The sequence below is a fragment of the Leuciscus leuciscus genome, assembly GCF_965113295.1.
Source record: "Leuciscus leuciscus genome assembly, chromosome: 16".
Taxonomy (NCBI): Eukaryota; Metazoa; Chordata; class Actinopteri; order Cypriniformes; family Leuciscidae; genus Leuciscus; species Leuciscus leuciscus.
The window spans coordinates 3841448-3856374 of NC_138740.1; the positions used below are offsets into that span (position 1 = coordinate 3841448).

A 14927-nucleotide genomic window follows, 5' to 3' on the forward strand; every position below is an offset into this window, starting at 1 on the left:
GATCCCAAACTTTTGAAGGGTAGTGTTTAATGCTACTAAAGCTTTAGATTTCAGATAAATGCTGTTCTTTTGAACTTTCTATTCATCATAGCATCATGAAATAAAAATGTAAATAACTGTTTTCAACATTGATAATCATAAATGTTTCTTGAGCATCAAATCATTGTATTATAATGATTTCTGAAGGATCATGTGACACTGAAGACTGGAGTAATGATGCTGAAAATTCAGCTTTGATCACAGGAATAAATTACACTTTAAAATATTTTAAAATAGAAAACAGTCATTTTAAATTGTCATAATATTTCACAATATTACTGTTTTTATTTATTTATTGTTTTTTATCAAATAAATGCAGCCTTGGTGAGCAGAAGATACTTCTTTTAAAAACATTAAAAAAAATCTTACTGACCCCAAACCTTTGAACGGTATATATATATATATATATATATATTCATTGGTGACTTTTATTTTGCCTTTGTTAATGCTGAGTTGTTGCTGAGCTCACACGAATCTTCACACAGTGCTGGAGTCTCTAGGCTGCTATGAGTGATCGGTTTGTTAAACCAGGTAAGATAGAAATAATAGTACATGTATTTATAACCATATAATTTATAAGCTTACATATGATGTGTCGGTGTCACATATTCGTGTGAGTAATCAGCAGAAGTTAATGTCTTTCTTCACTCTCAATCATTCCTCTCAACTTTTCGTGTCATTTACTGTGAGTTGTAAACAAGGACAGGAACAATCTAATGCAGAAAACTGCGATAGAACAATAATCAACTAAATACTCATTGACTATTAAAGACATTTCTATGAGAGTGTTTCCATGTGACAGCTCGTGACGTGGCATCTGGTGTTTAATGTCTCAGTTAAAGATACAGTAAAAACACAATGAGTCTGTAAACTACATTCCTAAATCACAGCAGTGTTGCCTGGTCATTTTTAAAAAACAAACCCGAGCCGAGGGAGATAACCAGCCCAACATTGTAAAGTTCAATGCGATTCCCACCCAGAAAATAGAAAAAAAGTGTTGTTTTTACTGCACTTTCTTTCAATGTTGTTAAACTAAATGAATGTCATGATTACGTTTTGCCCGATTACTCTGCCCTAATGCATTTATAAGTGTGTGTGTGTGTGTGTGTGTGTGTGTGTGTGTGTATACACCCAGCTACAGAACTTTTGGTTCCCAAAACTTAAAAAATCCTAATAATAACTATTAGAGAATGTTCTGTATAAGTTCTCTTTAGGAGGTGGTTACAAAAAAGAATAAATAAGCAAATACATTTATTTTTTTACACAATTCTACATAAATAAATATATAAATGTGCAAAAAAATACATAAATCCACATATTCCTGCATAAATAAATATGTACATAATGAAATGTGTGAGGGGATAAATAATTAACTAAATAAAGCGAGGGACTTCCGCAAGTCTGAACATGTGTATAATATTCAGCTCCTGTGAAAAACTGTTCCAGTGGGTGGAGTAAACATGAATATTCATGATATGTCCCCTGTTGTGGGCGTGGCCTTGAGACAACGCGAAAATATTAGTGCAAGCTCCTCAAATCACAACTCGTTATGGATTATTTCGAAAAGGTAATTCTGTGTCCTTGCATGTTTCTTCATTCTTACATATAATCTTCATTCCCTTTTCGAAATGATCCATTTTACGAGTTGCGATTTGAGGAGCTTGCACTAATATTTTCAGTTCCATTCGTTTGCGCGTTGTCTCAAGGCCACGCCCACAACAGGGGACATATCATGAATATTCATGTTTACTCCACCCACTGGAACAGTTTTTCACAGGAGCTGAATATTACACAACACTGGCAACAGTGTCCGTCACGGAGGGCATTCGGTGGAGTTCGAAGGGATGGATTGGAGCACCGCCCACACTCAGTTAATATTGGATGAGGAAATATTTGTTGGTCAGCAGTCTCTGCTGATTCAGCCCAGCACCAAGTCTTCATCGTCCAGCACCTTTGTCACAGATGATCTTTTCCAGCAAATTACTAGTGGTTTTCCTGACTAATAAAACAAACAGACAGAGGAAACCCAAATTGTGGTTTAAAGAAGAAACAAACCCACACACAACTGCACAACTCACTAAAAATAATCTTGAAACTAGCCACTCAGCATTTTCACTGGCCACAATTGTGACATCAATACCATGGGGGAAAACTGCGATATAGATATTTTTAATATTATCTCATAATTTGGGAGCAGGTTTATTAGGCTTCTGTCACTTTAAGAGCTGACGCACGGATCCATTATACTGTTACACATGCGTTTTCTTTCTCAACTGTTAATGTTCACTTAAAACTGACTGTGTTTACAGGCCTTGGCCTGTGGATCCCTCAGCTCTTTCCCTTTGAGTTTAATGGCACAATCATTTCATGTTTAGTTTCATTTTCTTAGAATAGAATAGAAAACCTTTTTTTTTTTTTTTGCATTTAAAATACAACAAAATTGCAAATGCCCTTCTTCTGCTTAGTTCCTAGTCTTGGTTTTCTTTGCCACTGTTTTCTAGTTAATTATTAGTTGCCATGGTTTCTGATTAGTGCTCACCTGTTCCCTATTTCTTTAATGATCTTCCTCTTGTGTATTTAAGCCCTCAGTTTCCCTCAGTTCATGGCATGTTTTTCTGACACGGAAAGCTGATCCTCGCTTTCCCATGTGCGTATATAAGTCAGTGATTGACACAAGTTTTTTTTGCTTAAACTTTGATGTGTATCATCTCAATTTATTATTAAGTCAACACAACAAAAGATGTGATGGGCTAATCGTCACAGAACACACATGTAAAAAGGCATGCAATTTTTTTTAATCATTCATAAAATGCACGTTTATATCGTCGCAAGTGGCTATCTCGGCAAAAAAATTAATAACTCGCAAATTAATATTTTTGGACTGTTTTATGTGCAGTCTGGATCCCTGCTTATTCAGTGCAGAAGAAGAATAAATGACCTTAGGGTTCATGATTGTGAGACACCAGGATCAGTGTACACTAAGTCTTGTTTTCACTCTCTGTTGTGGAAAATCATGTAATGTTGCTCAAATAATGTTGCTTTCTTCTCAGGCAATCAGGAGCATGGATGGAACGACCCACCACAGTTTTCCTACGGCCTGCAGAAGGATCCAGGAGGACCGAAGCGAAAAATTCTCAACAAGAGGGTACATGCGCCCCAACTTACAGGTCAAGCTTATCCCCCTGATGAAACCTTCTCTTGATTCACCTCTTCACATGTTTGCAACAAATGACTAATTGTATTTTTTGCCAAACTATTATACTGTATGGATTGTGTCATCTCTTCTTGGCCTTTGATTTGATAAAAAAAAAATTATATTATAACTAATTCATCACAAAGTTGTCTGTTTATTCTTGATTCATAATATTATAGGTGCTATTAATCTCAATGAATCCCACTTTACATTAAAATCCGTGGGTCAGTCCATCTCATTGTTTGTATAATAAATAATAAAAAATAATATTTTAAAAACATTTTTAATTTGCAAATTCTTCCCAGTTCTTATTTTAATTTTACCCGGTTTAACCACAATGGCCATCTTCGTGTCATGGCGCACAACAAATTTTGTGTTAACGGACACCTCTTGAAACAAAAACTGTTTTCTAGAGCAGGGGTTCCCAAACTTTTCCATGACAAGGCCCCCCAAATACTACTAGGTTCTGGCCAAGGCCCCCCTTTTGCAGGATGTGTTATTGAACCCATCGACAATACTGCGGCAAATGTAGAAATAAATAAATAAAACATCTAGGTGAACATCAGATTATGTGATGGTGTTTGATACCAGCCAATCAGAAAGATTATAGAGATGAACCGATTACAATTTTCAAGACCGATTCCGATTTTTCATTGAGTTTGACCTGCCGATACAGATTTTAGCCGATTCTGATTTCATTTTTTCTAACCACTTTACAGCACACACAAATATTTATTTTCTATAAATATATTTTTTTATAAAACACCACTTTTACCCAAACTGATTAATAAAAACAAGTTTAAATGGGTACATTTTCTATAAATATTTTTGAGTCTTCATTTTCTTTTCTGACATAGCCTACTCCAGTTCTTGTTAAAACACACTATAGCCTACATGCAAATTATGTGCATTTTTGGTACTTTTTGTGTGAAATCATATTTATTTTGTCCATCAAAAGTGTGCTTTCGCTTTAATTGAGCGTGAGCAGCGCAGCAAAAATAGACTCGGCGCCGAAACCCTCCGCTTCACTACCGCTCCACTACCGCTCCTGCTTGACGCTCACGCGCTGCTCCTGCTCGCGGTGTGAATGCACTCACTGAACATGCACGCCGAAAAATTTTTTGCGCCGCTCGCGGTCTGAAACGGCCGTAATTCACAAGGTTTCCTACATGTGCGTTCTGTGTGCACGTGTGATGCTGATGTTACGCAATGTTAATCATGCGGCGCCCGAGTGCATTTGAATCGGCAGGCTATGTCAGACTGAAAATCGCCCGAAAATCGGCCAATTCTGGTCACCAGCCGATCAATCAGTTCATCTCTAAAAGATTAGCATTAAAAGTATAATGTTCAGATAGGCTATGCAACAAATTATTATAATGTTATTTCATAACAATACTCATATTAAAGGGATAGTTCACTTTGAAATTAATTTTTGGTATGTTTTAGCTTACCTCAAGGGCATCCAAGATGTAGGTGTCTTTTTTTCCACAGTAGTTTCAATTTTGATATTTTTAGGTCAAACCGTTCTTGTCTGTCAGTCATATAATGCAGGTCTATGGTCATTATCTCAAAACACAAGCACAGAGTCCAAATTAAAACAATTTCCCGTCGTCCAAATTAAACAATTCCCCATCGTAAGTACACATTGATGGCCTAAGACACGAAACGAGCGGTTTGTGTGAGAAAACGAACAGTATTTATATCGTTTTTATCTCGTATACGCAGCCATGTCCGAGTGATCTGATCTGACGTGTGCGCAGACTGGTGCATAGATATACAGATGGTGGACAACCAGAATGAGACTTTTACCGCCGCCGTTCCCGCGGCGGCAAAAATGGGATGTGTATTTGCTGCCTTTTACCGCTGAGTGGCGCTGTAATCACAGACTTTGAAAAGTGTCAGTTTATTCTCTTTATGACGTAATCTGCCGCGGCAGTAATCTGAGCTGAGGTCACAGATAAATTCAAGATAAATATTGTGGTTAAACGAATCAAATTCATTAAATTTAAACAAAGTAGACACACGTTAACATTGTGTGCCCAGTTTTTCTATAATTTAGAAAGGCTATGTCAATAGGTTAGGCTACTTGTCATTCGTGTTATTTTAATGTGTTTGTAGATTTATTAACTGAAACATAACAGTGAAATAAATTAAAATAATTGACCGTAAAATTAAAACATTTTCAGGACTTGCAGTTACTAACCGATGTTAGTCGGTTTAAGCATTCTTTGTTATATTCAGAATTAAATAGGCTTACATGTTGTTATGATTATCAATTGAATTCTTTAATAAATAATCAACCACAATGCCTATTACTGCCGCAGCAAAAATAAACCAGTCGAATATCAAAGTCGTTCGCGAAATGGCTATACCGGGTGGCGCAAGTGACAGGGCAAAACAGCAGCAACTGCGGCATTTTAAAAGGTAGGCTAAGTTTCCTATCTGTTTATAAAAATTAAAAAAAACATGGCGCAAGATCTTGTAAAAAAAAAAAAAAACGAGACTGATTGAATATGTAAAAATATAAACAAACAAAGCAGAGAATAAAACAGACGTTTAGGGAACGATAGGTCAGACGATAGCTCAGTCTATAGTCTGATAGCTCAGACGATAGCTCTGTGGTCAATGCATTAACAATAGCCTCTCGGAGCTTCAAATGATCTGAGATCGAATCTCAGTGTAGCCGACAGTGTTTATGTTTTTCCGTTCTTGATGCTTAAATATGCATCTGTTTATTAAAGTCAATCATCTTGTTTAATTATCAATTGTACATTACAACATAAATTTGCTACATTCCAGTTGAGCCGCTGCAAAGACGACACATCTGATGAAGGAAGACCGTCAGCCGATTGCACCAGAAAATGAAGATGATGAAGCTCGTCTTTAATCTGCTAATTTTTTTTTTTTTGTGTGTGTGTGAATCATTCACGAGATTGAGATGACTGACAGTTATACCCGGCCATAGCAACGGAAGACATTTTTCAAAACAGATCGAACAAATCAGAAAAATACTTTCAATACAGTAGCCTATTGCTTTCAATTAAAAAATAAACAATGAAAATGTAAAAGAAAAAGAAAATTAATTAAGTTTGAAAACCCATCGCACATTTCAAGGTATGAATAAAGTGTCGGGACAGTTTTTTTATTTAAACAGGGTTGCATCGATAGAGTTTATTCCCTTTGTGATGCAAAATAAGAAACACAGACTCTTATTCTTGCAACATTTTACATTTCTATTGTCAAAGAAATTGCAGCTAAATTAAAACGGTACAAAACGAAAAAAGTTCAAAGCAACATAAATTAAGAACCGGCGTTTTTCTTTGCCTCTCTCGCGCTGGATATTTTTTTAGTAAGTTTGGTCTCCCTCACTGCGCGCGGCGGGTCTTTCTCGAAATTAAGCATTTCAGCGTAAAAAAACACCATACAGCTGATAATACTGTATGTCGCTGTGTGTCATCCACACAAATCACGAAAGAAAAAACTGTAACAAATAGCTTTTGTTCCTTCAAAGATACAACATGCCTTGCTGAATTCCCCTTACAATAAAACGAGGTGGGTCGCGAATTAAAGAGCTCTGTATCTGCTAAATTGAAATTGTGTGTAGAAAACCTTTAAATACAATCAATAAAACTACAATATATAATTTAATAAGATATAGGGCCTACTGTACATAGGCTATGGACTTTTGGAGATTTTGAGATTAATCCTTAAAAGCATTTTGCCTTTGCCTGCTCATCAGGCTGGCTCCGACACTCTCCATATGAAAGACGGAACATTAACACCTCTGTCCTGCACCCCCACGATAAAGCAACTATTGCCTTCTCCAAACCCCCCACAGGCTAGCTGAGTTTGCAAAACAAAACAAAGAGTTTGCCACTCGTCGTGGTGTGCCAAAACACTTAATTATTAACTTCAATATTTCATTCAAAACAATCTCAAAACGCTTTGTGACATTTTGAAAAGCCGTGGATGCATTACTGCCACTGGAACCATGAACGCAACAGAATACTGGTTCTGATTTTATTGTTTGTCATTTAAACGTCATATATATATATATATATATATATATATATATATATATATATATATATATATGTTTTAGAACTAGACAAATCTCTCTGCATCAACAATAGACTATAAAATGCATTAATAGGCTAATATAAAAATATCAGTAGTCCAAGTTAGTTCGGGATTCGAACCCGTGTTATCTAAATGATCGTAACGTAAGTTCAACCACTCGGCCATGATTCACTCGTTGCGACATGGCCTAACGTTCCAGTGTGTGTTCGCTCACACGACCGAGAAGCGCTCTTCATTCAAATGAACGCGCCGCCGCGTTTGTCGAACACTAATTCAACATGCCAGAATAAAACCTGGCTTTAGAACAATGCATAGCGCCACTCGTCGTGGTGTGCCAAAAAATTTACAATAATTTAGTTTCATTTATTTCAGTGTTAATGTTTGAGTTAAAAAAAATCCTCTACAAATTAAATTAACACAAAGTCGGCTATAAGAGTCCTTTAAAAAGCAAAGGGCTTACAGTCTTCATTGCACGTCAGCTGGAGCGCATCTCATCCTCCTAACTTAACGAAACTCAGCGTATGCCTCACACAGACATGATAAATACATCAAATACACAAAGCTTGAAATGTCTTCAAACGAAATAATTCAAAACGAAAAGAAAAAGGCTACTCTCTGATTATGTCTTTATGTGCATTTTCTCTCTAGGTGCGTTCACTACAAATATGGCGATCGTCAACTTCATCTTTGCAGTCGACACTGTCAGAAAACACTAGTTTATTGATAAAAATCAATGCACGCATCACCGGATTTACAAATACACATCTTGCTTGTTGCATGCACACATATTATGTAAAAAAAAACTAAATATTATGTTGAAATAACATTATTATTAATAATACATCTTTTAGAATATTTGATTAAATGCTGATTGTTGCGCTTGTTCAATTTAATAAAATTAAAACTTTAATTGTGATAATTAAAATAATTGAAAATTAAATATTTAGTGGCCAAGTTTTGCTAATTTATTATATAGGCTATTATATGCCTATTGCCTATATTAAGTAGGTCATATTAAGGCATATATTAAGTTTTTTTAGCTGTTATGAGAAAAATAAATCTAACGAAATCTAAAATCTAAATCTAATAAATCTAAAAAAATTCTAACGCCAATTCAACATGCCAGAATAAAAACTGATTTTTGAACAATGCGTAACGCCACTCGGCCTGGTGTGCCAAAACACTACATTTTAAACTTCAATGTTTAATTCAAAACAATCTCAAAACGCGTTGTGACATTTTTTTTAAAGCAGTAGCCTAGCCTATATACATTAAGGGCATTGAAACTAGGATCTTAACTAAAACGCGTTCCGCGTAATCTCTCAAAAATTATGCTACACTACTCCATTTATTTATTTTTTAAGGACTGCTTTTGAAATCACTATAAATTACTATGCAATTGTATCGCTCACGAGAGCTCTTCATTTATCTAATTCCTCAATAGAATAGTAAAAATATTCAGCGTCATTGCTCCTAATATCGTCTCTATTTTTAACTTTTGATTCTATTTTTTCAGTTCTAAAATTGATTCTATCTTTGGTTCTATTCTGTTGTAGCCTAATAGGCCTATTTATATATATGAAAAATATGCCTATTAGGCTTAGGGTTTTATATTTAACACACTTACATTTTAAAATACGGCAATTGCTGCTGTTTTGCACAATGTCCCTTTGCGCCACCTGGCGGTCATTTCGGGAACGACTTTGAAATGCGGCTGGTTTATTTTCGCCGCGGTGATTTCGCCGCGGCAGCTGGCGCGGCGGTAATAGGCATTCTGGTTGTCCACCATCAAATTTTTGGTATGTTTTAGCTTACCTCAAGGGCATCCAAGATGTAGGTGTCTTTTTTTCCACAGTAGTTTCAATTTTGATATTTTTAGGTCAAACCGTTCTTGTCTGTCAGTCATATAATGCAGGTCTATGGTCACTGTCTCAAAGAGCATGCACAGAGTCCAAATTAAAACAATTCCCCGTCGTCCAAATTAAACAATTCCCCATCGTAAGTACACATTGATGGCCTAAGACACGAAACGAGCGGTTTGTGTGAGAAAACGAACAGTATTTATATCGTTTTTTACATCTTATACACAGCCATGTCGAAGTGATCTGATCTGACGTGTACGCAGACTGGTGCATAGATATATACACACTAGATGTCGCCTTGTGTACGGCAGTTCATTGGAACGAATGTCTTTAAGGCGACATCTAGTGTATATATCTATGCACCAGTCTGTGTACACGTCAGATCAGATCACTCGGACATGGCTGTGTATAAGAGGTAAAAACGATATAAATACTGTTCGTTTTCTCACAAAAAACGCTCGTTTCGTGTCTTAGGCCATCAATGTGTACTTACGATGGGGAATTGTTTAATTTGGACGACGGGGAATTGTTTTAATTTGGACTCTGTGCATGCTCTTTGAGACCGTGACCATAGACCTGCATTATATGACTGACAGACAAGAACGGTTTGACCTAAAAATATCAAAATTGAAACTACTGCGGAAAAAAAGACACCTACATCTTGGATGCCCTTGAGGTAAGCTAAAACATACCAAAAATTTATTTCAAAGTGAACTATCCCTTTAACACTTTTTTTTTTGTGACGTTTTTTTAACTCTTTTTTTCCGCTTTTTTTTTCAACTTGCTGCGGCCCCCCTGGCGGCCCCCAGTTTGAAAACCCCTGCTCTAGAGCATGTTACAAGGTACATGTACATTAAAGGCACATACATTTTTTCTTGTGGAACTTATTACAGGTATGACTCTTTGGCCTTTCAAGGATTTTTTTAATACCATTACAGCTCAAATTAGCATGAATGTAAAGTGGTTTAATATAGGGCCACATTCTGGATGAATTGAAAAAACAATTCGCATCTGTAAGCACTTTTACCACAGACAATACATAGTAAATACCAAATTTACAAGTGTAGGGATGAGAAATGAGATGAGGTAATTAAAGTTTTTAAGTGTAATTCAACTGCAACTGTAACTTCACAACACTACAACACAAAACTAATTATAATCTTTTGTGCCACTTTATCTCAATGGTCTACTTTAGAGATTCTATTAACTATAAGAAACGTTGCAACTACATATCAACTAGCAGTCATTAGAGTATTAGTAGACTGTCTGCTTAATATCTAATAACTCTTTATCGTGATGCTCCCCAATAGTAATTAAGTAACACTTTATTTTGATGCTCCTCAACAGACATTCTACTGGCTTTAAGTACGGTAACTTTACAACTACAAGTCAACCTTATTCTGCAAACCCGAACTCTACCGGTCTACTAATACTCTAATGACATTTAGTTAGACAAGTTACTTATAACTAGTAGAATGTCTAACCTAATAAAGCGTAATATTGATTATTTATGCCCCTGTAGGTCCAGGATCAGAGATGCAATCGACACCAGTAGCGGGGATTACGCCTCCCCGGGGAATAAATCCTCCTCCGATGGACATCATCACTCCTCCTTCCATGAGTCCCAGAATCCCTTCAGATATAACAGCAGAGCTGGAGACAGAGCCATGCATTGAGGATGTACAAGAGCCGCTGTATTGGGCGTTGAATGCATGTAGACATACTGTGAAGGTAAAGTCATTGTGTGAAATATTGAAAATAAAGTTCAGAGCATAATCCAATGGGAGACTGGCAGAATGGGAAAAAATGGAGTAAAGTAACTAAGAAATATTTTTGGTTCTTCACCAGGGCTTGACATTAATACCCGCCAACCTGGCAAATGTGTGTGTACTTCAGCAGTGGAGTGTAACGCAGTCTCTCCTAGACACTTTGTATATAATATATAAATTTTTCAATTGTAGTCTTTTAAAAAGGCATCTGAAATGATAAACTAAGTGCAATGTAGTGTTGTCAAAAATATAGATTTTTTTTTTTTAATGCATATCGATACTGAAATATCTGAAACGCTTCCAATACTCATTATCCACAGAATAGATACATGATACCAGCTGTTCTCTCTCTCTCTCTCTCTCTCTTTCTCTCTCTCTCTCTCATCTCTCCGACAGTAAGTGACACACAAACCCGCCTCTATTCACTCACTAGTTTAATTTGCTCCGGATGAATATTGTTGCTGTTACAGGGCTTAAATTTCGCTGTGGGAATGCATATATTGTGCATAATTTTACTCATTCCCGCAGTTTTTGTTCTCAAACCCATAGTTCGCGCACATAAACCCGCCTCTCAGCACTAAATTGAGTTATTTTTCGCTGCTTATTGCGCTTAAACAGTCGAATACACACAAAATAATGTCAAAATGCCGGTCTTGACGAGTATTCATGTAAACACTGTCAGTTATGTTTTAAGACCGTTAACAGTTGAGAAAGAAAACGCATGTGTAACAGTATAATGGATCCGTGCGTCAGGTCTTAAAGTGACAGCAGCCTAATAAACCTGCTGCCAAATTATGAGATAATATAATAAAATATTTACCCCATGGTACTGATGTCAAAATTGTGGCCAGTGAAAATGCTGAGTGGCTGTAACTTTGGAAAACCACTCGCCGCAAGAAAGTGAATGTCAAACCCTGATCAGCGCAGTTTCAAAACAAGGACATTTATTGTTTGGGTTTTAACAATCTAAAACACAGAGTTTGGAACCAGTGTACCAGTCACATAACATAAAACAAATATCTTTCAAGAAAGAGTCTTTCCAAGAAAAAAAACCCTTTTTCTCACCTTTAACTCCGACTCCAATTAAACACACCTGAACCGTTGAATCAGGGTGTTCAGGAAACTTCCAGGCAGGTGTGATGGAGCTGTGGACATTTATGTTCCTGTTGTCACCTTGTGACTGTCTTTTTTTCTTTTTCTTTCAGAAACAGATCTGTGATGATGTTGAAAGGCGTCTGAAGCTTTTTGAGGACATGTGGAAAAGTGGAAAACTCTCTCCTTTGGTTAAACGTAGGATGCATGGATTGTCCCAAGGTGAGTCAGAGTGTTGTTCACTTCTATTCACTGGTTCAGTGGTAAAACATCCTAGAACAAGGGTTGGAAATGTGTACAGTAGTGGGCAAAGTGATGTGTGGATTTTCAATTACCCTACAAGTTCGATTAAACCATCAAATTATGAGAAAACATTGAATAAATTTAAATGAGGGATTAACAAAACTTGTTTGAAGTGTTCATCTGCCAAAATTATTTGGCCAAAAGGCAAAATGGACATTTATAAAATTTTTTGGGGGTTTCGACTGTGTTTTGGCTTGTGTTGTCGGCACTTCATTTCTTTGTATGACAACCTGGTCAAAAATGATGTCGCCACAATTTGGCATGTTTCATTGCGTTATTATCACAAATACAACAATTGACTCCAAGCACAGCTGTGCAATATGATTACAAAATCTTTAACACATTTTTAATAATATAAGAGGCTTTTTTGGCCTCTACTGTAAATTTAAAAGAAAACAACCTTCCTATTTTAAATTTGGGAGAAGCACATAGGTGTTAAAGGGATGGTTCAGAGTAAAATGAACCTAGGGTCCTTTGCACCATGACCTCGAGCCAAACCCCCCCCCAGAAGCCTTTTTTCCCATGGTTGAACATTATTAAAGTTAGAGCTTATTTAGAGATATCAGCCGGATGGTTTAGTGCAGGCGCTAATGGATCATATGATGTATCTCGTAAATTACTCCACTAATAATGCCCAGAATGGAACCAAACTTCTACAGTCGTACAAATAGGTTCTGTACTCATAAAACGAGGCATTGGAAAGTTTGTAAGTACATCAGGAGTTTATTTAAATAACAGTTGCTTGATGGCTAATGCTACCGCTAACCCGCACGTCGACGTCACTTCAGTGATTTGGGAAAAGCACGTAAAAGTCCTGGGAGAAAGCGATGCAGTGTAACGACGAATTATCATTTTTGCCGAAGTGTTGACAACTTAGTGTTAACTAATAATTGTCGCAAACTGGTACTACCAACAAAATATTAGTGCATTCCTGGAACTGGGCGTTGTTACACTACATCCTTATGCATCCTTATTTCAGCCATGGGAGAAAAGGCTTCTGGGGGGTGTTTGGCTCGAGGTCATGGTGCAAAGGACCCTAGGTTGATTTTACTCCGAACCATCCCTTTAAGTACAGAGAAACAAGTGCAGACATCTATAGAATTTTGTCTTTGACCTTCAGTTTGTTTTAGTTTTTTAGCGGTAGCTCTCTGTATATTTCTATGGCATCGCTTGTCAAAGAATAATTGGCTGGTCATAGCATCATAATGTATAAAGCGGATGTCATAACAAATGTCAGTAGACTGGGAAGATTTTAAAATGAGATGCATTGTACCCAACATTTTTAAAAAGTACATAGTTAAAAAGACACCTAATATAAAGTGGGAGAAATTCAAATGCACATTTTATTTCTGAGACTAACACCGTAATAACATATTATAACACATAATAACACATAATATATTGCATGCATATCTAAACTTCTTATGATTTAATCTTAACTTGTTTGCCACACTTCCCATCATCTTTCTTGTTGCTCAGATGTAAATAATATGAAGCAGTCAAACAAATTCCAGCACGTTATATAGCAAAGTCTCTGTTAGCTGAAACATTTCCACCATTGCATGGTATAAACAGCCCAGTCCTGCCGTTCGTTTGTACTGGACTACTGGAAATTTAGCGGATTTAGTGGATTTAGATATTCATTTATTTAAACATACTTAGATGTGATTCGTTTCAGCCCTGAAAAGTAAAAACTGGGATGGCGCTGATGAGATCCACCGAGGCCTGATGGTGGATCATGTTTCTGAAGTCAGTCAGTGGATGGTGGGAGTCAAACGTCTCATCGCTGAAGCTCGAAGCCTGAGCCCACAACCGGTCCACATCTGCACTGATGATCCAGCGCTTCTCTGAAAACTCATGTTTCATTCCACAAGTTGCCAGTGATTTGTCTTAACTTATGTAAAGTTTTGTATAATCCATCTTTAAAAAGAAAAAAAAAACTTCCCATTTCCATCTAGTTCATCTAATATTACTTCTATTTTTGTAGGGTGGTGTTGGGGAACAGATCTTTCTTTCAGACCTCATTGTAATTTTTCTTTGTATTTTGAAAAAAAATTGGTTAAAAATGTAGGCATTAAGGATCTTACTACTGTATATAAAAGTCTGCTTTTAAAATAGGGTTGATTTCCAACTCTTTCAGCCCGAATAAAGCCCTCAGTTTCACAGGCTCAACTGAGAAGGTATTGAATTTGTAATATATATATATATATATACAGATTTATATATATATAACAGATTTGATCAGTACTGTTATACTGTAATGTGCAATAAAATTATGTTGAAACCTAGCCTACATTTTTTGGCAAAGGGTATGTTTTGCAATATGTCTCAATCAGCTCTGTAGTTTACTAGTCAGGGCACTGATTAGGGCTCATTCAGCTCTGTAGTTTACTAGTCAGGGCACTGATTAGGGCTCATTCAGCTCTGTAGTTTACTAGTCAGGGCACTGATTAGGGCTCAATCAGCTCTGTAGTTTACTAGTCAGGGCACTGATTAGGGCTCATTCAGCTCTGTAGTTTACTAGTCAGGGCACTGATTAGGGCTCAGTCAGCTCTGTAGTTTACTAGTCAGGGCACTGCTTAGGGCTCA

At 36.6% G+C, this 14927-nt stretch overlaps 1 protein-coding gene across 2 annotated transcripts; it reads left to right on the forward strand.

Moving 5' to 3' along the window:
• Positions 1–483: 483 nt before the first annotated feature.
• On the forward strand, positions 484–14626 carry sra1 (steroid receptor RNA activator 1). Of its 2 annotated transcripts, none has more exons than XM_082141474.1 (5): positions 484–570; positions 3090–3206; positions 10697–10905; positions 12149–12257; positions 14017–14626. In XM_082141474.1, the coding sequence occupies exons 1-5, from the start codon at positions 546–548 to the stop codon at positions 14187–14189; spliced, it is 633 nt and encodes a 210-aa protein (XP_081997600.1). In that variant the 5' UTR covers positions 484–545; the 3' UTR covers positions 14190–14626. The 2 variants fall into 2 exon arrangements, with proteins under 2 accessions (XP_081997600.1, XP_081997601.1); XM_082141475.1 differs by having other exon boundaries at positions 3090–3184.
• The last annotated feature ends 301 nt before the right edge of the window (positions 14627–14927 follow it).